Source organism: Oncorhynchus nerka, linkage group LG14 (genome assembly GCF_034236695.1).
Source record: "Oncorhynchus nerka isolate Pitt River linkage group LG14, Oner_Uvic_2.0, whole genome shotgun sequence".
Lineage (NCBI taxonomy): Eukaryota > Metazoa > Chordata > Actinopteri > Salmoniformes > Salmonidae > Oncorhynchus > Oncorhynchus nerka.
The window spans coordinates 44,227,221-44,249,745 of record NC_088409.1 but is presented as its reverse complement, the minus strand read 5'-3'; the positions used below and the strand labels follow the sequence as shown (position 1 = coordinate 44,249,745).

At 46.6% G+C, this 22,525-nt stretch overlaps 1 protein-coding gene across 2 annotated transcripts in view; it reads left to right on the top strand.

Annotated features, from left to right (window-relative positions):
* Positions 1 to 22,525, top strand: part of LOC115141194 (protein argonaute-3) — a 49,618-nt gene that overhangs the window by 19,501 nt on the left and 7,592 nt on the right. The window contains exons 5-18 of one of the 2 annotated variants that reach the window (XM_029679921.2): positions 405 to 541; positions 2,188 to 2,322; positions 2,453 to 2,540; positions 3,080 to 3,227; positions 3,397 to 3,516; positions 9,938 to 10,060; positions 13,316 to 13,449; positions 13,953 to 14,137; positions 15,061 to 15,220; positions 15,616 to 15,706; positions 15,981 to 16,175; positions 16,521 to 16,655; positions 17,446 to 17,547; positions 17,870 to 18,069. In XM_029679921.2, the coding sequence (XP_029535781.1) occupies positions 405 to 541; positions 2,188 to 2,322; positions 2,453 to 2,540; positions 3,080 to 3,227; positions 3,397 to 3,516; positions 9,938 to 10,060; positions 13,316 to 13,449; positions 13,953 to 14,137; positions 15,061 to 15,220; positions 15,616 to 15,706; positions 15,981 to 16,175; positions 16,521 to 16,655; positions 17,446 to 17,547; positions 17,870 to 18,069 (1,953 nt within the window). Of the gene's footprint in view, positions 1 to 404; positions 542 to 2,187; positions 2,323 to 2,452; positions 2,541 to 3,079; positions 3,228 to 3,396; positions 3,517 to 9,937; positions 10,082 to 13,315; positions 13,450 to 13,952; positions 14,138 to 15,060; positions 15,221 to 15,615; positions 15,707 to 15,980; positions 16,176 to 16,520; positions 16,656 to 17,445; positions 17,548 to 17,869; positions 18,070 to 22,525 lie in introns of both variants that reach the window. The other variant, XM_029679920.2, reaches the window with a different exon arrangement.

The following is a 22,525-nucleotide window of genomic DNA, read 5'->3' as shown; positions in this document are numbered from 1 at the left end:
ATAGCAAGCGGCAACAGTGAGAGACTTGTTAATGAAAGTATTTTCCCAAGTCTTAAATAAAAACTGGCTTCTGTGTATCGACACCTGCCATAAGGCTATGTTTGCTATAGCTTCAGGCTACTGCATTGACAGAATGTGTCCAGTATACGCTGTTATTAATGAGTCTTTGCCGCTCAGTGATCAGTTGTCGATAAGGCCATGTGGAGTTTTCACCCTCTTGTTTCGTTGCTGTTCAGTGTCAACTGGGAAAATAGCTTGTTGTCAGACTGTCGTTGTGCAAAGAGCCATTGACCAAGATCTTGGTCCAGGTTGTGGATACTAACTTCCCCATTATCTTATCTGTCTGTCCCCCTTCTATTTCTCTCTCCTTATTTTGTCGCTCTTCTCTCTCTCCCCCTCTCCAGGTACACCCCGGTGGGTCGCTCCTTCTTCTCAGCCCCAGAGGGCTACGACCATCCTCTGGGAGGGGGGAGAGAGGTGTGGTTTGGTTTCCACCAGTCTGTACGTCCCGCCATGTGGAAGATGATGCTCAATATTGACGGTGAGGACAGCGCACATCACTTTGCAACCAATCTTAACCGTAACCATTTAGGGGGATAAAAAAATCTGGGGCCATATGGATAAGAGTAGGAGATCTGATCTAGGATCAAGTCCATGTAATCTTATTCAATGTGATCTAAAGGGCTAAACTGGTGTTAAATCATCACTCCTACTCTGAGACGCTTTATGAATGCAGGCCCTGAACCTGTATCGGTGTTTGAGGCAACTTCTACCTAATATGGGAGGACTCCATAGTGGGTGTTGTGCTGCATGCTGGCAACAGGGGGGTTTGGAAAGAGGGTTCTGGTAATAGGTGGGTGGGCTGGCCGTAGGCTTTGTAGAAAGTGTATTTTGGGGGGGGTTCTTGCTTTGTGGAACTGTCTAGGCAGTTGCTGTGGAGACAGACTTACAGGGATCTGAAGGGCCCTGTGTTTGGGAGCTATTTTTGGTGGGCTGCTTTTGTTTTGGGGAGTGCCTGACTGCTCTGTCTTCGGGCCTCTCACTCAGGCGGTTTTCCCGCTCTCCCTCTCTCGCAAATCATTTTGCTTCCTCTCGCCCATTCGCCACCAAAGGGCAGATAAGTCCAGCCATCTGCAAATGATTCTCTTTCATTAGTCATTGTGTGCTCAAGGAATGAGGAGAATAGGCCCTAAAAGAGCGCGAAAACAAATAGGCGCCAATGATCTGTTTTTATATCTCACCAGGGGACATGTATAAAATCACACATATCCTAGCTGAAGATATAGCAACACTGAGAAAATGTACCAGTACATACAGTGGGGCAAAAAAAGTATTTAGTCAGCCAACTTACTTTCCACCATAATTTGCAAGTAAATTCATTAAAAATCCTACAATGTGATTTTCTGGATTTTTTTCCCCTCATTTTGTCTGTCATAGTTGAAGTGTACCTATGATGAAAATTACAGGCCTCTCTCATCTGTAAGTGGGAGAACTTGCACAATTGGTGGCTGACTAAATACTTTTTTGCCCCACTGTAAGCAACAAACAAAAATGTGCTCTATTTAAAACCCTTTCATTTTCACACTCCCAAGAGTAATGTATCAGCACTCTCACAAACCGACATCAAAACAAACATGAAATTGCTGATGCCATTTCCTGTTTATGGGGATGAGAACCCTACTGTCTGTGTGGAGAGTGACCGTGACCTGTACTCCCCATCATTTCTAATCGCATGTATGCTCCGGTCGTCAGCGTCGCTGTCAGACTTGGCCCTGACGTCACTGTGAAGTCAGTGCAGCATCTGTTTCCTCTCTTCTCATCTCTCAGGTGGAGAAAAGCATTAGGGCCTTCATCTAGGGGCCAGCTACCTCTAACGGCACATAAAGCCAGAGGAATGTTGGCTGTTCCTCCTAGGTTTTATTTCGTGGCTACAGGCCTTGAGCTGCTGTACTTGGTTTGATTTGAGATATAGACCTAAATAGCTAAAAAAAAAAAAATGATGATGGCTGATAATTGATGACAAATGGCTGCTTCTGGCGTGACGTATTTGGCAGACCAAGATCAATTCACATTTTGCATCGACAGTAAAGAGCTAGGGAGATTGCTCTCGGTTTGGCAGGTATTGCCAGTGATTGGTAATTCTGAGTGAGTGTGAGCGAGTGTTTAATGGCCCTGTCTGTCCTGCAGTTTCTGCCACGGCCTTCTACAAAGCCCAGCCTGTGATCCAGTTCATGTGTGAGGTCCTGGACATCCACAACATAGACGAGCAGCCCCGACCTCTCACAGACTCCCACCGGGTCAAGTTCACCAAAGAAATCAAAGGTAGTGTATTTTGTGTGTGCGTTTGTCTGTGTGCGTGAAAGAGGATGTAAACTAGGCTTTTGGGCGTGCCTGTGGACACATATTTGTGTCATTGCCACGTCCCTGAGGTCCTAAAAGCTGTCCTGTCCAGGTCTGAAGGTGGAGGTGACCCACTGTGGAACCATGCGGCGGAAGTACCGCGTTTGCAACGTAACCCGTCGGCCCGCCAGCCATCAAACGTGAGTCACGAGAGCCCCGGAGGGAGGGTGGGGTGGGACAGGAAGTAGATGAGATTGGGTGGAGTGGAACTAGGGAGAGAGTGGGGTGTGGTGGGACTAGGAGAGGCCAGAGAGAGACTGGGAGGAGACGCACATGGAGCCTGGGGGGTGGGGTGGGGCGGGATGGGAGAGGAGAGGAGCGTGCACTTGAATGTAGGTTGACCTGTTCACAAGAATTCACCAGAACCACAAAATGTCTGAGTCAGATCCTTGTCTCGAGGTCAATGGGTGTTAGTCATCGTTGGCCAATATGCTATTACATGCAGCTGTTTATCTACTGCTGCTTCTTCTTTGCTTTCCAGTATCTACTGATGCTCAATGTTTTGATGGCTTTGTGAGGCCGTTTCTGTATCTTCACTGTATTGATCTGAACTAGAAATTGAAGACCATTTTAGCTGTTGATAACCTTAGTCTACGTAGACCCCTCTTGCGCAGCCGCCCCTTTCAATGTTAGTAAAGAGTTCTTAACCCTTGCCGTTCCATCTACCGGTTGTGGTCAGGTTCCCTCTGCAGCTGGAGAATGGTCAAACGGTGGAACGCACGGTGGCCCAGTACTTCAGAGAGAAGTATAGCCTGCAGCTCAAGTATCCCCACCTACCCTGCCTCCAGGTGGGGCAGGAGCAGAAGCACACCTACCTGCCCCTGGAGGTGAGAAATATTCATTTCTTTGCCTGATTCACACTATAGGACCGACCCAAACCGTACTGTGATGGCTCGGATTTCACATGGTCCTTTTTAGCATGGCTTCAGTTTGGCCAAATAGTGTGAATAAAATACTTTGCAATATACTCTATGCTTTTGTGCTGTGTCCCTGCAGGTGTGTAACATAGTAGCAGGGCAGCGCTGCATCAAGAAACTGACAGATAATCAGACGTCCACTATGATCAAAGCCACGGCTCGCTCTGCACCTGACAGACAGGAGGAGATCAGCCGGCTGGTGAGTCAGTGGCGCCGCCTAGTGGCACGGAGTCTTATTTACAGTTATACAAGGGGTGGGTCTAATCCTGGATGCTGATTGGTTAACCCCATTCCAGCCGGTGTCTATTCCACAACTCAACACCGGCTAAATCTATGAAGTTGAAATGCCAATTGACTCTGTTCCATCTGTCTGCGTAATCCAAGGTCTTGTCAGTTCAGCCAGGTCATTTGTATACAAGATCTTCACTGTAAAAAGCATCTAGACATTATCTCCCATTTTTCTTTTAGACTTGCGTTTAGTTTTCAACAGCAAATATTTTCAATAACTTTGCTGTCTGTCTCTGACATTTGCAACATTGTTTCAATATTGAAATTCGATCTCCAGTTGTCCTATGGTAATGACCGCTATCGGGGTGGGCGAGACACAGGCTGGCAACTTTGGACACCTACTCATTCAACGATTTTTCTTTATTTTTACTATTTTCTTCATGATATGGAATCGTGTAGTAACCACAAGTGTTAAACTAATCAAAATATGTTTGATGTTCTTCAAAGTAGCCATCCTTTGCCTTAAAGACAGCTTTGCACACTATTGGCATCATCTCAACCAGCTTCATGAGGTAGTCACCTGGAATGCTTTTCCAACAGTCTTGAAGGAGTTACCACATATGCTGAGAACTTGTTGGACTGCAGAGTGAAGGAAAAGCAGCCAACTTATCCCAAACCATCTCAATTGTTTTGAAGTTGGTGTGATTTGAGGAGGCCAGGTAATCTGTTGCAGCACTCCATCACGCTCCTCCTTGGTCAAATAGCCGTTACACAGCCTAGCGGTGTGTTGGGTCATTGTCCTGTTGGAAAACAAATGATAGTCCCACTGAGCGTGAACCAGATGGGATGGTGTATCGTTTCAGAATGCTGTGGTATGCATGCTGGTTAAGTGTTCCATGAATTCTAAATAAATCATTGTCACCAGCAAAGTACCATCACACCACCTCCATGCTTCACGGTGGTAACCACACATGTGGAGATCATCTGTTCACCTACTCTGCGTCTCACAAAGACACGGCGGTTTGAACCAAAAAATCTCAAATTTGGACTCATCAGACCAGACATTTTCTGGATTGACTGACCTTCATGTCTTAAAGTAATGACAGACTGTCGTTTCTCTTTGCTTATTTGAACTGTTCTTGCCATAATATGGACTCAGCCCTATTTGGTAAAAGACCATCTTGTGTATACCACCCCTACCTTGTCACAACTGATTGGCTCAAACACATTAAAAAGGAAAGAAATTCCACAAATGATTTGTAAAAGGCACACCCAAATCAAATCAAATCCAATTTTATTTGTCACATACACATGGTTAGCAGATGTTAATGCGAGTGTAGCGAAATGCTTGTGCTTCTAGTTCCGACAATGCAGTGATAACCAACAAGTAATCTAACTAACAATTCCAAAACTACTGTCTTATACACAGTGTAAGGGGATAAAGAATATGTACATAAGGATATATGAATGAGTGATGGTACAGAGCAGCATACAGTAGATGGTATCGAGTACAGTATATACATATGAGATGAGAATGTAGACAAAGTAAACAAAGTGGCATAGTTAAAGTGGCTAGTGATACATGTATTACATAAGGATGCAGTCGATGATGTAGAGTACAGTATATACGTATGCATATGAGATGAATAATGTAGGGTAAGTAACATTATATAAGGTAGCATTGTTTAAAGTGGCTAGTGATATATTTACAACATTTCCCATCAATTCCCATTATTAAAGTGGCTGGAGTTGGGTCAGTGTCAATGACAGTGTGTTGGCAGCAGCAGTGGTGGCTGTTTAACAGTCTGATGGCCTTGAGATAGAAGCTGTTTTTCAGTCTCTCGGTCCCAGCTTTGATGCACCTGTACTGACCTCGCCTTCTGGATGATAGCGGGGTGAACAGGCAGTGGTTCGGGTGGTTGATGTCCTTGATGATCTTTATGGCCTTCCTGTAACATCGGGTGGTGTAGGTGTCCTGGAGGGCAGGTAGTTTGCCCCCGGTGATGCGTTGTGCAGACCTCACTACCCTCTGGAGAGCCTTACGGTTGAGGGCGGAGCAGTTGCCGTACCAGGCGGTGATACAGCCCGCCAGGATGCTCTCGATTTTGCATCTGTAGAAGTTTGTGAGTGCTTTTGGTGACAAGCCAAATTTCTTCAGCCTCCTGAGGTTGAAGAGGCGCTGCTGCGCCTTCTTCACGACGCTGTCAGTGTGAGTGGACCAATTCAGTTTGTCTGTGATGTGTATGCCGAGGAACTTAAAACTTGCTACCCTCTCCACTACTGTTCCATCGATGTGGATAGGGGGGTGTTCCCTCTGCTGTTTCCTGAAGTCCACAATCATCTCCTTAGTTTTGTTGACGTTGAGTGTGAGGTTATTTTCCTGACACCACACTCCGAGGGCCCTCACCTCCTCCCTGTAGGCCGTCTCGTCGTTGTTGGTAATCAAGCCTACCACTGTTGTGTCGTCCGCAAACTTGATGATTGAGTTGGAGGCGTGCGTGGCCACGCAGTCGTGGGTGAACAGGGAGTACAGGAGAGGGCTCAGAACGCACCCTTGTGGGGCCCCCGTGTTGAGGATCAGCGGGGAGGAGATGTTGTTGCCTACCCTCACCACCTGGGGGCCCGTCAGGAAGTCCAGTACCCAGTTGCACAGGGCGGGTCGAGACCCAGGGTCTCGAGCTTGATGACGAGCTTGGAGGGTACTATGGTGTTGAATGCCGAGCTGTAGTCGATGAACAGCATTCTCACATAGGTATTCCTCTTGTCCAGGTGGGTTAGGGCAGTGTGCAGTGTGGTTGAGATTGCATCGTCTGTGGACCTATTTGGGCGGTAAGCAAATTGGAGTGGGTCTAGGGTGTCAGGTAGGGTGGAGGTGATATGGTCCTTGACTAGTCTCTCAAAGCACTTCATGATGACGGAAGTGAGTGCTACGGGCGGTAATCGTTTAGCTCAGTTACCTTAGCTTTCTTGGGAACAGGAACAATGGTGGCCCTCTTGAAGCATGTGGGAACAGCAGACTGGTATAGGGATTGATTGAATATGTCCGTAAACACACCAGCCAGCTGGTCTGCGCATGCTCTGAGGGCGCGGCTGGGGATGCCGTCTGGGCCTGCAGCCTTGCGAGGGTTAACACGTTTAAATGTCTTACTCACCTCGGCTGCAGTGAAGGAGAGACCGCATGTTTTCGTTGCAGGCCGTGTCAGTGGCACTGTATTGTCCTCAAAGCGGGCAAAAAAAGTTATTTAGTCTGCCTGGGAGCAAGACATCCTGGTCCGTGACTGGGCTGGGTTTCTTCTTGTAGTCCGTGATTGACTGTAGACTCTGCCACATGCCTCTTGTGTCTGAGCCGTTGAATTGAGATTCTACTTTGTCTCTGTACTGACGCTTAGCTTGTTTAATAGCCTTGCGGAGGGAATAGCTGCACTGTTTGTATTCGGTCATGTTGCCAGACACCTTGCCCTGATTAAAAGCAGTGGTTCGCGCTTTCAGTTTCACGCGAATGCTGCCATCAATCCACGGTTTCTGGTTAGGGAATGTTTTTATCGTTGCTATGGGAACGGCATCTTCAACGCACGTTCTAATGAACTCGCACACCGAATCAGCGTATTCGTCAATATTTTTATCTGACGCAATACGAAACATGTCCCAGTCCACGTGATGGAAGCAGTCTTGGAGTGTGGAGTCAGCTTGGTCGGACCAGCGTTGGACAGACCTCAGCGTGGGAGCCTCTTGTTTAAGTTTCTGCCTGTAGGCAGGGATCAACAAAATGGAGTCGTGGTCAGCTTTTCCGAAAGGGGGGCGGGGCAGGGCCTTATATGCGTCGCGGAAGTTAGAGTAACAATGATCCAAGGTTTTACCACCCCTGGTTGCGCAATCGATATGCTGATAAAATTTAGGGAGTCTTGTTTTCAGATTAGCTTTGTTAAAATCCCCAGCTACAATGAATGCAGCCTCCGGATAAATGGTTTCCAGTTTGCAAAGAGTTAAATAAAGTTCGTTCAGAGCCATCGATGTGTCTGCTTGGGGGGGGGATATATACGGCTGTGATTATAATCGAAGAGAATTCTCTTGGAAGATAATGCGGTCTACATTTGATTGTGAGGAATTCTAAATCAGGTGAACAGAAGGATTTGAGTTCCTGTATGTTTCCTTCATCACACCATGTCTCGTTAGTAATGAGGCATACGCCCCCGCCACTCTTCTTACCAGAAAGATGTTTGTTTCTGTCGGCGCGATGCGTGGAGAAACCCGTTGGCTGCACCGCCCCGGATAGCGTCTTTCCAGTGAGCCATGTTTCCGTGAAGCAGAGAACGTTGCAGTCTCTGATGTCCGTCTGGAATGCTACCCTTGCTCGGATTTCATCAACCTTGTTGTCAAGAGACTGGACATTGGCAAGAAGAATGCTGGGGAGTGGTGCGCGATGTGCCCTTGTCCTGAGTCTGACCAGAAGACCGCTACGTTTCCCTCTTTTTCGGAGTCGTTTCCTTGGGTCGCTGCATGCGATCCATTCCGTTGTCCTGTTTGTAAGGCAGAACACAGGATCCGCGTCGCGGAAAACATATTCTTGGTCGTACTGATGGTGAGTTGACGCTGATCTTATATTCAGTAGTTCTTCTCGACTGTATGTAATGAAACCTAAGATGACCTGGGTTACTAATGTAAGAAATAACACGTAAAATAACAAAAAACTGCATAGTTTCCTAGGAACGCGAAGCGAGGCGGCCATCTCTGTCGGCGCCGGAGCGAGGCGGCCATCTCTGTCGAAGCGAGGCGGCCATCTCTGTCGGCGCCGGAAGCCCCTGTCAATTTTAAATGCATTCCAGGAGACTACCTCAAAGCTTTTTGAGAGAATGCCAAGACTGTGCGAAATTGTCATCCAAGGCAAATGGTGGCTACATTGACGAATCTCAAATATAAAATCTATTTTGAATGAACACTTTTTTTGGTTCCTACATGATTCCTACATGTGTTTACTACATGTGTTATTTCATAGTTTTGATGTCTTCACTATTATTCTACAATGTAGAACATATTAAAAATAAAGTAAAACTCTTGAATGAGTAGGTGTATCCAAACTTTTGACTGGTCCTGTCCATGAGGAAATGTCAATAGAAAAACAGGAAATGCAGCTGGTTTACTGTATTTTGGCTACACTGTTTGACGTGACTGTGTTAGCCAAAGTTGGCTAGCTAGCTAGCAAGCAAGTAAGGGATAAAAATGTTTGCCAGCCATCATGTCAACGGAACATTTAGAACAAACGACTGGGTTGTGTCCATAGACTTAGAACAAAAAGACTTAGCGACTGGGTGGCTGGCCGATAGAACGAAGCCTTTTAGATCATAAATTAGATCCTAGATTAGCTCTCCAACTCTGAGCCGTTTCGTCAAACCGAACCGATAGAACGAATGACCAGCCGGGTTGGGTAGCAACCATAGATTTTTGTCGGGACAATATCTTGTGGAAGGATGAAATTGTATGAATAAATTGATCAAAATAAAGTTAAATGAAAATGTCAATCATTATTTGAATATGTTGGTAATGCCCTCAACCGGTGTTTTGGAGGATGTATTGGTACGGTTTGCCGAAATGTCTAATCTAGGATCAGGTCCCCCGTCTTGTTCTTTATGATCTAAAAGGCTAAACTGATCAGGTCCCCCGTCTTGTTCTTTATGATCTAAAAGGCTAAACTGATCATCGATCGGCACTCCTACTCTGAGACACTTAATGAATACGGGCCCAGGTCAGTTTTAATTGAGGTCAGTGAAAGGCTACTTTGAAGATGGTATTGTTGGCTAGCTGTCACCAGCACTCTGCCTGGCCATGGTGTTTTCTGGAGGATGAGAGAGGCTAACACCTCTGCCATTCGACTCCAATAGATGGCATTTAATTCAGGCTATGCTTCGGCCACCTTATTAAACAGACTTCCGATCTCCCACCTGGGATTAAGACATACCTCTGGCTGATAGTACACTGCCAGAGACAGTAAACTTCTAATTTAGATGCAGAGAACCATCGGTGAATAGTAACTGAATTAAAGTGTGGGTGGAATAACTGTGAAATATGCATAACGATTGGACAAACCGAGGGGGAAGTTTGACAATGTTTTAAAGATGTCTAAGGTTATTTCAGGATGTTGCGTGTGACAGAATTCTGGGGGAAATGTGAACTAAAAACAATCTACATACTTGTGAGTTGTCTCAATATCAACCTCCTCAAAAGTGGGTCATATTCATTAGGGCATTCCGTACCAAATTAATGTTTTATTTTTTGACAATTTGAGTGTTTCTAATAGTTTTAGTGCATTGTGAATATGACACTGCCTTCTGGATTACCAACTTACCTCACCACCCTAAACACCCCTTTCTCTGTCTCTGTGTGTGTGACCCCTGCAGGTGCGTAGTGCCAACTACGAGGCTGACCCCTTTGTGCAGGAGTTCCAGTTCAAGGTGCGCGACGAGATGGCCCACGTGACGGGGCGCGTGCTGCCCGCCCCCATGCTGCAATACGGCGGCAGGGTGAGCACAGAGCACTTTATGGTACCCTTCCTTTAAATCACGCTCCATACTCTGTTTGTTTGACACGCTACCTACCCTTGCTATATGAGGGAACTAACCCCCTTGCTTTGGTTTGATCCGTTTGTCTTTCCCCTCTGTGAATCGTCTAGGAGCAGGTGTGCTGATCTAGGATCAGGTCCCCCTCTTCTTCATAGTGATTTCAAAGACAAAATTGATCCTAGATTCGGCACGCCTACTCTAAGACAATTTATGAATACAGGCTCGTCTGTGTGGATTAATATAAACTAGTAGTCTTTGCTCAAAGCTAACACGGCTACATAATTTTTCATTTCTGCTTTTATTGAGAATGCATAGTACAGATCGTTTTGACATAATATGCTTTGACTCAATTTTAGCTTCCATTTGTGGTGTTCATGCTTTTTTTTTTTTTTTTTTTTTTTTTTTTTTTTTTTTTTTGGCAATTTCACTTTTTGCAATTTGTGAGAGTAGATGACACATTAGTGGGATTTTACTGGAAACAGTCAAATCAAATTTTAAGCCTTAATCCCAGACCCAGTTTTGTATTCAAACATTTTAAAGTGATTAGGACTGCCCAAGGAGAACTCCAATAAATCTGTTTTTCTGGACAGTAGAGGTAGTCAGCCTAAAGATTCTGGTTTCATTTTGTTAAGACACTCCAGGACCTGACTTGTTTTCGTATTTCTACCTTGTCTGTAAGTTACTAAACCATGTACGTAAACAGCATATTTGGTGCATATTTTCAAATAAAATGTTATCAAATTCAGATTTTTAACTATAAACAAATTTTGTGACGGCTAAATTTGGAGAATGCAGAAGATTCTGAAGCTGGGAGAGTTGGAGTGTTGGAAGAGTCTGACTTTCAGGAAATAAATGGCCATTAAAGTGAAGTACAATGAATTTACCTTACCAATCGCAAAACACCTATTGAGACCTAATCACGATCTCTTCAAATGAAGTTACTACATATACAGTGCCTTCGGAAAGTGTTCAGACCCCTTGAATTTTTCCACATTTTGTACATTATAGCCTTATTCTAAAATGTATTAATTTGTTTGAGGAAAAACAATCTACACACACTACCCCGTAGTGACAAAGGGAAAACAGGTTTTTAGAATTTTTTGCTAATTTATACATATATTTTAATCACATTTACATAAGTATTCAGACCCTTTACTAAGTACCTTGTTGAAGCACCTTTTGGCAGTTATTACAGCCTCAATTCTTCTTGGGTATGACGCTAAAAGCTTGGCACATCTGTGTTTGGGGAGTTTCTCCTGTTCTTCTCTGCAGATCCTATCAAGCTCTGTCAGGTTGGATGGGGAGCATTGCTTCACAGATATTTTCACGTCTCCAGAAATGTTCGATCGGGTTCATGGTCGGCCTTTGGCTGGGCCACTCAAGGACATTCAGAGTCTTTGCTGTGTGCTTAGGGTCGTTGTCCTGTTGGAAGGTGAACCTTCGCCCCAGTCTGAGATCCTGAACCTGCTCGAGTGATTTCATCAAGGATCTCTTTGTACTTTGCTCCGTTCATCTATCCCTCGATCCTGGCTAGTCTCGCTGTCCCTGCCGCTGAACAAGAAACCCACAGCGTGATGCTGCCACCACCGTCCTTCACCGTACGGATAGTGCCAGGCTTCCTCCAGACGTGATGCTTGGCATTCTGTCCAAATAGTTCAATCTTGGTTTCATCAGACCAGATAATCTTGTTTATCATGGTCTGAGAGTCTTTCGGTGCCTTTTGGCAAACTCCAAGTGGGCTGTCATGTGCCTTTTACTGAGGGGCTTCCGTCTGGCCACTCTACCATAAACGCCTGATTTGGTGGAATGCTGTAGAGATGGTTGTCTTTCTGGATGGTTCTCCCATCTCCACAGAGGAACTCTGGAGCTCTGTCAGGGTGACCATCAAGTTCTTGGTCACCTCCCTGACCAAGGCCTTTCTCCCCCGATTGCTCAGTTTGGCCGGGTGGCCAGCTCTAGGAAGAGTCTTGGTGGTTCTGAAAATCTTCCATTTAAAAAATGGAGGCCACTGTATTCTTGAGGACCTTCAATGCTACAGAAATAGTTTGGTACCCTTCCCCAGATCTGTGCCTCAACACAATCCTATCTTGGAGCTCTACGGACAATTCCTTTGACCTCATGGCTTGTTTTTTTTCTCTGACATGCACTGTCAACTGTGGGACCTGATATAGACCGGTATGTGCCTTTCCAAATCATGTCCAATCAATTGAATTTACCACAGGTGGACTCCAAGTTGTTAAAACATCTCAAGGATGATCAATGGAAACAGCATGCACCTGAGCTCAATTTCGAGTCTCATAGCAAAGGAGCTGAATACTTGTGCAAAAAAAAGTATTTCTGATATTTTTTTATACATTAGCAAAAATGTCTAAAGCCTGTTTTGTCATTATGTGCTATTGTGTCGCTTGTTGAGGATTTTTTTTTTTTATGTATCAATTTTAGAATAAGGCTATAACGTAACAAAGTGGAAAAGTCAAGGGGTTTACTTTCCGAAGGCACTGTTGTCCAGTTTGTATTGGCCTTTTAAATGATTTATAGTTAATTACACGTAGTGAGCTTTGAAATGATGTCCATTAATGAATGTGGTTAAAATTCATGACATTTTGATGTTAGTATGATGATAAACAAACAAAATAAAATGTGTACATAGTTTTGGACATTTTTGTTTACTTTTTGAAAGTACTAATATTAAAGACTCAAATATAGAAATGTCATTTCAGCCTGTGGTGCCTTGCCTTAAAGGGTTAATGTAAAGGTTAGGGGCAGCATTTTTAAAAACAGCACCTGTCTTTCAGTCTATACGTGTGTGTGTGTTTTAAATTTGACTCTGTATCCAGTGTTGGTGTCTACACGCAATTTTGTGTCATTTCTACATGTGTGCCTGCATGAATTGTCTGCATGTCCTACTCTATTGGGTGTATGTGGTTACTGTGCAATTTGTTTCTATCCTCGTGGGGACCTGACATCCCCAAATGTCCCCAAGGATACTAAAACATGGAAAATGATCCCTCATGGAGACATTTCCCACATCCCCATGATGACAAATGCTATTTTCAACGTAGGGGTTAGGTTTCTGCTTACAATTAGGGTTAGGGAAAATAGGATTTTTATTGGAAATAAATTTTTAGGTCCACACAAGGATAGAAAAACAAGTGTGTGTTTGCGCAAAAGTGTGTGTACACGCAGCAGATCAACCGTACTACACTGTGGTTTCAGAACCGGACAGTGGCCACCCCAAGTCACGGGGTGTGGGACATGAGGGGCAAACAGTTCCACACGGGAGTAGAGATCAAGATGTGGGCCATCGCGTGTTTCGCCACACAGAGGCAGTGTCGTGAGGAGATCCTCAAGTAAGAACCAGCCAGTCTTATCTGTTTCACCCACTTACTATGTGTACAACTGGGTTATGCTCGTTAGGGCACACCGTGGCAAAATGTTCAACGGAAAACAAATGAGCGTTTCTTATTGGTCCAGGTAGTCCTGCCCTGTTTCAGTACATTTTCTTCCATTTGGTGCCTAATAAACATAACCCCCCTATTCATTAAGCAGCTTCTCACATAGCCACAGGGATACATGGAAAGGAATCCCTCCCTGTTACGGATGTTGGAGATGGCCTTCCAGATAAGAAAGTGATCCTTGTGTAATTAGTTTGTCCTCTACGCCTCCGATACAACCTTGTTAGAATTTACACAGCAACTCTCAAGGATGACATTACTAAACCACTCCCTAACCAACTAGATTAATATTTGGTCTTTACAACCTTCCCTTTTCCCTACTCCCTCATTCCTCCATTACTGTCTCTTCATTACTCTTTCCCTCCCTAATTCCTCCATCCATTACCCACCTCTTATAGGGGTTTCACAGACCAGCTGCGTAAGATCTCCAAGGATGCTGGGATGCCCATCCAGGGCCAGCCGTGTTTCTGTAAATACGCCCAGGGAGCCGACAGTGTGGAGCCCATGTTCAGGCACCTGAAGAACACCTACTCTGGACTGCAGCTCATCATCGTCATCCTGCCCGGAAAGACCCCCGTCTACGGTAGGCGGCACCCATAGACATACATATTCACATGATATTCATTGGAATCAATCACATTTATTCATAAAGCCCTTCTTATATCAGCTGATGTCACAAAGTGCTGAACAGAAACCCAGCCTAAAACCCCAAACAGCGCAGGTGTAGAAGCACAGCGGCTAGGAAAAACTCCCTAGAAAGGCTTGAACCTAGGAAGGAACCTAGAGGAACCAGGCTGTGAGGGGTGGCCAGTCCTCTTCTGGCTGTGCCGAGGGAGACTCTGCGTTCACCTTCACACTCCTGGGCCAGACTACACTCAATCATAGGACCTACTGAAGAGATGAGTCTTCAATAAAGACTTAAAGGTTGAGACCGAGTCTGCATCTCTCACATGGATAGGCAGACCATTCCATGAAAATGGAGCTCTATATGAGAAAGCCCTGCCTCCAGCTGTTTGCTTAGAAATTATAGGGACAGTAAGGAGGCTTGCGTCTTGTGACCGTAGCATACGTGTAGGTATGTACGGCAGGACAAAATCGGAAAGATGGGTAGGAGCAAGCCCATGTAATGCTTTGTAGGTTAGCAGTAAAACCTTAATCAGCCCGAGCCTTAACAGGAAGCCAGTGTAGAGGCTAGCACTGGTCCTAAATGGAGCCTTGAGGAACACCGAAATTTACAGTCACCTTATCCATGCTGATTAATTGTCTAACATTTTCTGTATCTATATAATCGTTCTACCAAAGCATCTGCTTTTCTTTGAAATTCTTGTGCTGCTGAAGCAGCTTTGATAAGGGATGTGTGTTACCAGACAGATGTACACTATCTGTTATCTATCAATACCTTCCCTTTAAAGCATAGGTGGTACCTTACTCTTTACTTCCCTAATCTGACTAACTGTTAATTGCACAGAGATTGATTGCTCACTGCATGTTACTGGTCCTGTGTAGCGGAGGTGAAGAGGGTGGGAGACACTCTCCTAGGAATGGCCACTCAGTGTGTCCAGGTGAAGAACGTGGTGAAGACGTCCCCCCAGACCCTCTCCAACCTCTGCCTCAAGATCAATGTCAAGCTGGGGGGAATCAACAATATCCTGATGCCTCACCAACGGTATGTGGCCACCATGGCTGGAGGATAGAAGGACTGGAATGACCATACAAATATTTTTAATCAGCTGAAAGCACATTTAGTCATATTTATCTTCCATTATAAGTGTGCACCACTTTGTTTTGAGACGTGAAGTGGGGCATCCGTTTAAACAGCACATTTACTTTGTTAATCCTTAGAACTTACTACAATAGTCCATATCTGTTTCAAATGCCATATGTAGGAGAATGTTTTTGTTTTTTTGTACACAGATTACATCAATAGCAATCTCCCAATCAAGTGTCCTCCAATTTATGATTGACATAATGTACATAGTGTCAAATCTAAACCCTTAATCATTTTAGAGAACCTTTGTTTGAACTCTGTCCTCACTGGTCCTTCCCTCTTCCTCCACCCAGACCCTCAGTATTCCAGCAGCCAATCATCTTCCTGGGGGCGGACGTTACACACCCCCCCGCTGGAGACGGGAAGAAGCCCTCCATCGCTGCAGTGAGTTCACTTAACTCCTATTGGCCTATACCAGGAGTCTTGAACTCATTTAGCCCAGGGGCCACATTTATATATTTTTTACTATTCCAACCATGGGCTACATTTTACTAAGATAACCGCATGTTTGAGACTTCTGTGGCCTGGTCTATACTGTATTGCCATTGCATTCGAGTTCATAATGTTTGTGCAGAGCTATTCAATTTGCTCAGTGCTGGTGTCTCACACACACACACACTCTCTCTCTCCCACCCTGTTTTTCTCTATACATCTCCAGGTGGTCGGCAGTATGGACGCCCACCCCAGCAGGTACTGTGCCACAGTGAGGGTCCAGAGGCCCAGGCAGGAGGTGATCCAGGATCTGGCCTCTATGGTCCGAGAACTGCTGATCCAGTTCTACAAGTCGACCCGCTACAAGCCCACCAGGATCATCTTCTACAGGGACGGAGTGTCAGAGGGCCAGTTCAGACAGGTGAGCAAAGGCCAAGTGACTATCCTGGGGGGAAAAATGTAAGTCGCTCTCCACCTCCAGAACTTCAGAAACTAGAGGGTCAAAGGTTGCAAGTCAAATGTCCCTCTTTAATTAAACTGATGAAGTTAGGTAGATGCCCTATCTGTTTAAGTAAACCATTGATGCACATCATGAAGATCCACTAAGAGGACATTAGAATAACATGCACGACTGTGACCAAAACATGAAAACAACCTCAACTGGTGCGATCTATAAAAACTGCTCAGAGCCGAGATGGTGGACATCCAAAACCATATCGTCCGTAATGGATGTTTTAACCCCGTTTTATCCCTCTGCCCACCCCAGGTGCTGTACTACGAGCTGCTGGCCATCCGCGAGGCCTGCATTGGCCTAGAGAAGGAGTACCAGCCCGGCATCACCTACATTGTGGTCCAGAAACGCCACCACACCCGCCTCTTCTGTGCCGACCGCAACGAAAGGGTGAGCGGGCCCACTTGACTTCCGGCCACCCTCCCAGCTACCTTACGGTCATTCTGACATGATACTCATGCCTGAGTCACACTATAGGGACGACACCCACCCAAACTGTGCTGGCTCTTATATTTTCTTAGGCCAGCTCACTACAGCTTGGTTCAACTCTGTTTGGCACAGCAGTGTGAAAAGCCCTTTTATAGATTAGGGGAGGGGGGGGGGGGGGCTGTGTGTTTGAGTTGGTCCGTGTTCTTTATTACCCCCTAGTTTATTAAGCGCTCTAAATGGTTGTCCTAATTATCCAATTACCCTGTTGTCAATGGGCCTGCTCTCTTGGTAATTATATTCCATTATAGCATTAGGCCTGATGTGGATTGACGGACCTGGAGTGCCACTCGAGGCCTGGGAGAGCAGGGCTTTTTGGCGTTTATCACCTTGTTTACAAGTGAAGTGCACTTTTACAGACGGGGAGAAATCCATTTGGTCATTATTCTGGTCATTTGTAGATTACATCATTCAGAACTGTGGATATGGGGCGGCTCACAGTTGTCCCGGCGTCATTGTAAATAAGTATTTGTTCTTAACTGACTTGCCTAGTTAAATAAAACATTTAAACATTCTACACCTCCCTCCCGCTGTTTGTTCGTTCACTTTCTGCCGTCGTTAAATGAGTCCAAGGGATGGACGTGTGTTTGTGTGACGCTTGGTGTTGAAGAAGAACAGGACCGATGGAAGGACGTTTTTAACTTTTGCCAGTTTATTAATAATAACCCCAAATTGACGACAACTTTTCTTTCAGGTTGGACGTAGTGGAAACATTCCTGCTGGCACCACGGTGGACACGGACATCACACACCCCTACGAGTTTGACTTTTACCTCTGCAGTCACGCTGGAATACAGGTACTGGGGCATTCACCATCTGTTCATCTAGCCTGCTGCCTCACTGCACTTTACTCTCAGGAAATGACTTTACTCTCAGGAAATACGCCTCCTTTTTAGAATTTAAACACACTGTGTATTGTTTTTTTGGTAGGTAAACCATTTTTTACTGAAACTAAACTACAAAATTTGTAAATAAGTAGGCCTATAGTTCATTCTAAAAACCCAATTGTCCTGAATTTCAGTTGAAAGCCATTGTCTTTCTACTTCAGTCTTTATACCACATCTCTATTAAATCCCCATATTGAGGCTGTGTAGTATGTGTAACGTCTGCTGTCCCCAGGGCACCAGTCGGCCCTCCCACTACCACGTCCTGTGGGACGACAACTGCTTCACGGCCGACGAGTTCCAGCTGCTCACTTACCAGCTGTGCCACACCTACGTGCGCTGCACCCGCTCCGTCTCCATCCCCGCGCCAGCCTACTACGCCCACCTGGTGGCCTTCCGTGCCCGCTACCATCTGGTGGACAAGGAGCATGACAGGTGATTGGCAGGGATGGGGGGTGGGGGTTACTCTCACTGCACAAAACAGACTGATTTAGTCTTTCTGCATGCTTCGCCTCTGTTGTGCTCAACTTTACGTTTCATATTTCCTATCTATTTTGGGTGAGATGTACAGTATTGCAATACTGTTTTTGTGTGTGTTCTACTGCCCCCAAAGCAGCGCTAGGTATTATACTGCCCCCAAGGCAGCGCTAGGTATTATACTGCCCCCAAGGCAGCGCTAGGTATTATACTGCCCCCAAGGCAGCGCTAGGTATTATACTGCCCCCAAGGCAGCGCTAGGTATTATACTGCCCCCAAGGCAGCGCTAGGTATTATACTGCCCCCAAGGCAGCGCTAGGTATTATACTGCCCCCAAGGCAGCGCTAGGTATTATACTGCCCCCAAGGCAGCGCTAGGTATTATACTGCCCCCAAGGCAGCGCTAGGTATTATACTGCCCCCAAGGCAGCGCTAGGTATTATACTGCCCCCAAGGCAGCGGTATTATACTAGGTATTATACTGCCCCAAGGCAGCGCTAGGTATTATACTGCCCCCAAGGCAGCGCTAGGTATTATACTGCCCCAAGGCAGCGCTAGGTATTATACTGCCCCCAAGGCAGCGCTAGGTATTATACTGCCCCCAAGGCAGCGCTAGGTATTATACTGCCCCCAGACAGCGCTAGGTATTATACTGCCCCAGACAGCAGCGCTAGGTATTATACTGCCCCCAGACAGCAGCTAGGTATTATACTGCCCCCAGACAGCAGCGCTAGGTATTATACTGCCCCCAGACAGCAGCGCTAGGTATTATACTGCCCCCAGACAGCAGCGCTAGGTATTATACTGCCCCCAGACAGCAGCGCTAGGTATTATACTGCCCCCAGACAGCAGCGCTAGGTATTATACTGCCCCCAGACAGCAGCGCTAGGTATTATACTGCCCCCAGACAGCAGCGCTAGGTATTATACTGCCCCCAGACAACAGCGCTAGGTATTATACTGCCCCCAGACAACAGCGCTAGGTATTATACTGCCCCCAGACAACAGCGCTAGGTATTATACTGCCCCCAGACAACAGCGCTAGGTATTATACTGCCCCCAGACAACAGCGCTAGGTATTATACTGCCCCCAGACAACAGCGCTAGGTATTATACTGCCCCCAGACAACAGCGCTAGGTATTATACTGCCCCAGACAACAGCGCTAGGTATTATACTGCCCCAGACAACAGCGCTAGGTATTATACTGCCCCCAGACAACAGCGCTAGGTATTATACTGCACCCAGACAACAGCGCTAGGTATTATACTGCACCCAGACAACAGCTAGGTATTATACTGCCCCCAGACAACAGCGCTAGGTATTATACTGCCCCCAGACAACAGCGCTAGGTATTATACTGCACCCAGACAACAGCGCTAGGTATTATACTGCCCCAGACAACAGCGCTAGGTATTATACTGCCCCCAGACAACAGCGCTAGGTATTATACTGCCCCCAGACAACAGCGCTAGGTATTATACTGCCCCAGACAACAGCGCTAGGTATTATACTGCCCCCAGACAACAGCGCTAGGTATTATACTGCCCCAGACAACAGCGCTAGGTATTATACTGCCCCCAGACAACAGCGCTAGGTATTATACTGCCCCCAGACAACAGCGCTAGGTATTATACTGCCCCCAGACAACAGCGCTGCCCCCAGACAACAGCGCTAGGTATTATACTGCCCCCAGACAACAGCGCTAGGTATTATACTGCCCCAGACAACAGCGCTAGGTTATACTGCCCCCAGACAACAGCGCTACTGCCCCCAGACAACAGCGCTAGGTATTATACTGCCCCCAGACAACAGCGCTAGGTATTATACTGCCCCCAGACAACAGCGCTAGGTATTATACTGCCCCCAGACAACAGCGCTAGGTATTATACTGCCCCAGACAACAGCGCTAGGTATTATACTGCCCCCAGACAACAGCGCTAGGTATTATACTGCCCCCAGACAACAGCGCTAGGTATTATACTGCCCCCAGACAACAGCGCTAGGTATTATACTGCCCCCAGACAACAGCGCTAGGTATTATACTGCCCCCAGACAACAGCGCTAGGTATTATACTGCCCCCAGACAACAGCGCTAGGTATTATACTGCCCCCAGACAACAGCGCTAGGTATTATACTGCCCCCAGACAACAGCGCTAGGTATTATACTGCCCCCAGACAACAGCGCTAGGTATTATACTGCCCCAGACAACAGCGCTAGGTATTATACTGCCCCAGACAACAGCGCTAGGTATTATACTGCCCCAGACAACAGCGCTAGGTATTATACTGCCCCCAGACAACAGGTATTATACTAGCGCTAGGTATTATACTGCCCCCAGACAACAGCGCTAGGTATTATACTGCCCCCAGACAACAGCGCTAGGTATTATACTGCCCCAGCGCTAGGTATTATACTGCCCCAGACAACAGCGCTAGGTATTATACCTTTGAGACAACAGCGCTAGGTATTATACTGCCCCCAGACAACAGCGCTAGGTATTATACTGCCCCCAGACAACAGCGCTAGGTATTATACTGCCCCCAGACAACAGCGCTAGGTATTATACTGCCCCCAGACAACAGCGCTAGGTATTATACTGCCCCCAGACAACAGCGCTAGGTATTATACTGCCCCAGACAACAGCGCTAGGTATTATACTGCCCCCAGACAACAGCGCTAGGTATTATACTGCCCCCAGACAACAGCAGACAACAACAGCGCTAGGTATTATACTGCCCCCAGACAACAGCGCTAGGTATTATACTGCCCCCAGACAACAGCTAGGTATTATACTGCCCCAGACAACAGCGCTAGGTATTATACTGCCCCCAGACAACAGCGCTAGGTATTATACTGCCCCCAGACAACAGCGCTAGGTATTATACTGCCCCCAGACAACAGCGCTAGGTATTATACTGCCCCCAGACAACAGCGCTAGGTATTATACTGCCCCCAGACAACAGCGCTAGGTATTATACTGCCCCAGACAACAGCGCTAGGTATTATACTGCCCCCAGACAACAGCGCTAGGTATTATACTGCCCCCAGACAACAGCGCTAGGTATTATACTACAACAGCGTATTATACTGCCCCCAGACAACAGCGCTAGGTATTATACTGCCCCAGCGCTAGGTACACTGCCCCCAGACAACAGCGCTAGGTATTATACTGCCCCCAGACAACAGCGCTAGGTATTATACTGCCCCAGACAACAGCGCTAGGTATTATACTGCCCCCAGACAACAGCGCTAGGTATTATACTGCCCCCAGACAACAGCGCTAGGTATTATACTGCCCCCAGACAACAGCGCTAGGTATTATACTGCCCCCAGACAACAGCGCTAGGTATTATACCTTTGCCCAGACAGCGCTAGGTATTATACTGCCCCCAGACAACAGCGCTAGGTATTATACTGCCCCCAGACAACAGCGCTAGGTATTATACTGCCCCCAGACAACAGCGCTAGGTATTATACTGCCCCAGACAACAGCGCGGTATTATACTGCCCCAGACAACAGCGCTAGGTTATACTGCCCCCAGACAACAGCGCTAGGTATTATACTGCCCCCAGACAACAGCGCTAGGTATTATACTGCCCCCAGACAACAGCGCTAGGTATTATACTGCCCCCAGACAACAGCGCTAGGTATTATACTGCCCCAGACAACAGCGCTAGGTATTATACTGCCCCCAGACAACAGCGCTAGGTATTATACTGCCCCCAGACAACAGCGCTAGGTATTATACTGCCCCCAGACAGCAGCTGGGTATTATACTGCCCCCAGACAACAGCGCTAGGTATTATACCCCCAGACAACAGCGCAGACAACAGCGCTAGGTATTATACTGCCCCCAGACAACAGCGCTAGGTATTATACTGCCCCCAGACAACAGCGCTAGGTATTATACTGCCCCCAGACAACAGCGCTAGGTATTATACTGCCCCCAGACAACAGCGCTAGGTATTATACTGCAACAGCGCTAGGTATTATACTGCCCCCAGACAACAGCGCTAGGTATTATACTGCCCCCAGACAACAGCGCTAGGTATTATACTGCCCCCAGACAACAGCGCTAGGTATTATACTGCCTCAGACAACAGCGCTAGGTATTATACTGCCCCCAGACAACAGCGCTAGGTATTATACTGCCCCAACAGCGCTAGGTATTATACTGCCCCCAGACAACAGCGCTAGGTATTATACTGCCCCCAGACAACAGCGCTAGGTATTATACTGCCCCCAGACAACAGCGCTAGGTATTATACTGCCCCCAGACAACAGCGCTAGGTATTATACTGCCCCCAGACAACAGCGCTAGGTATTATACTGCCCCCAGACAACAGCGCTAGGTATTATACTGCCCCCAGACAACAGCGCTAGGGATTATACTGCCCCCAGACAACAGCGC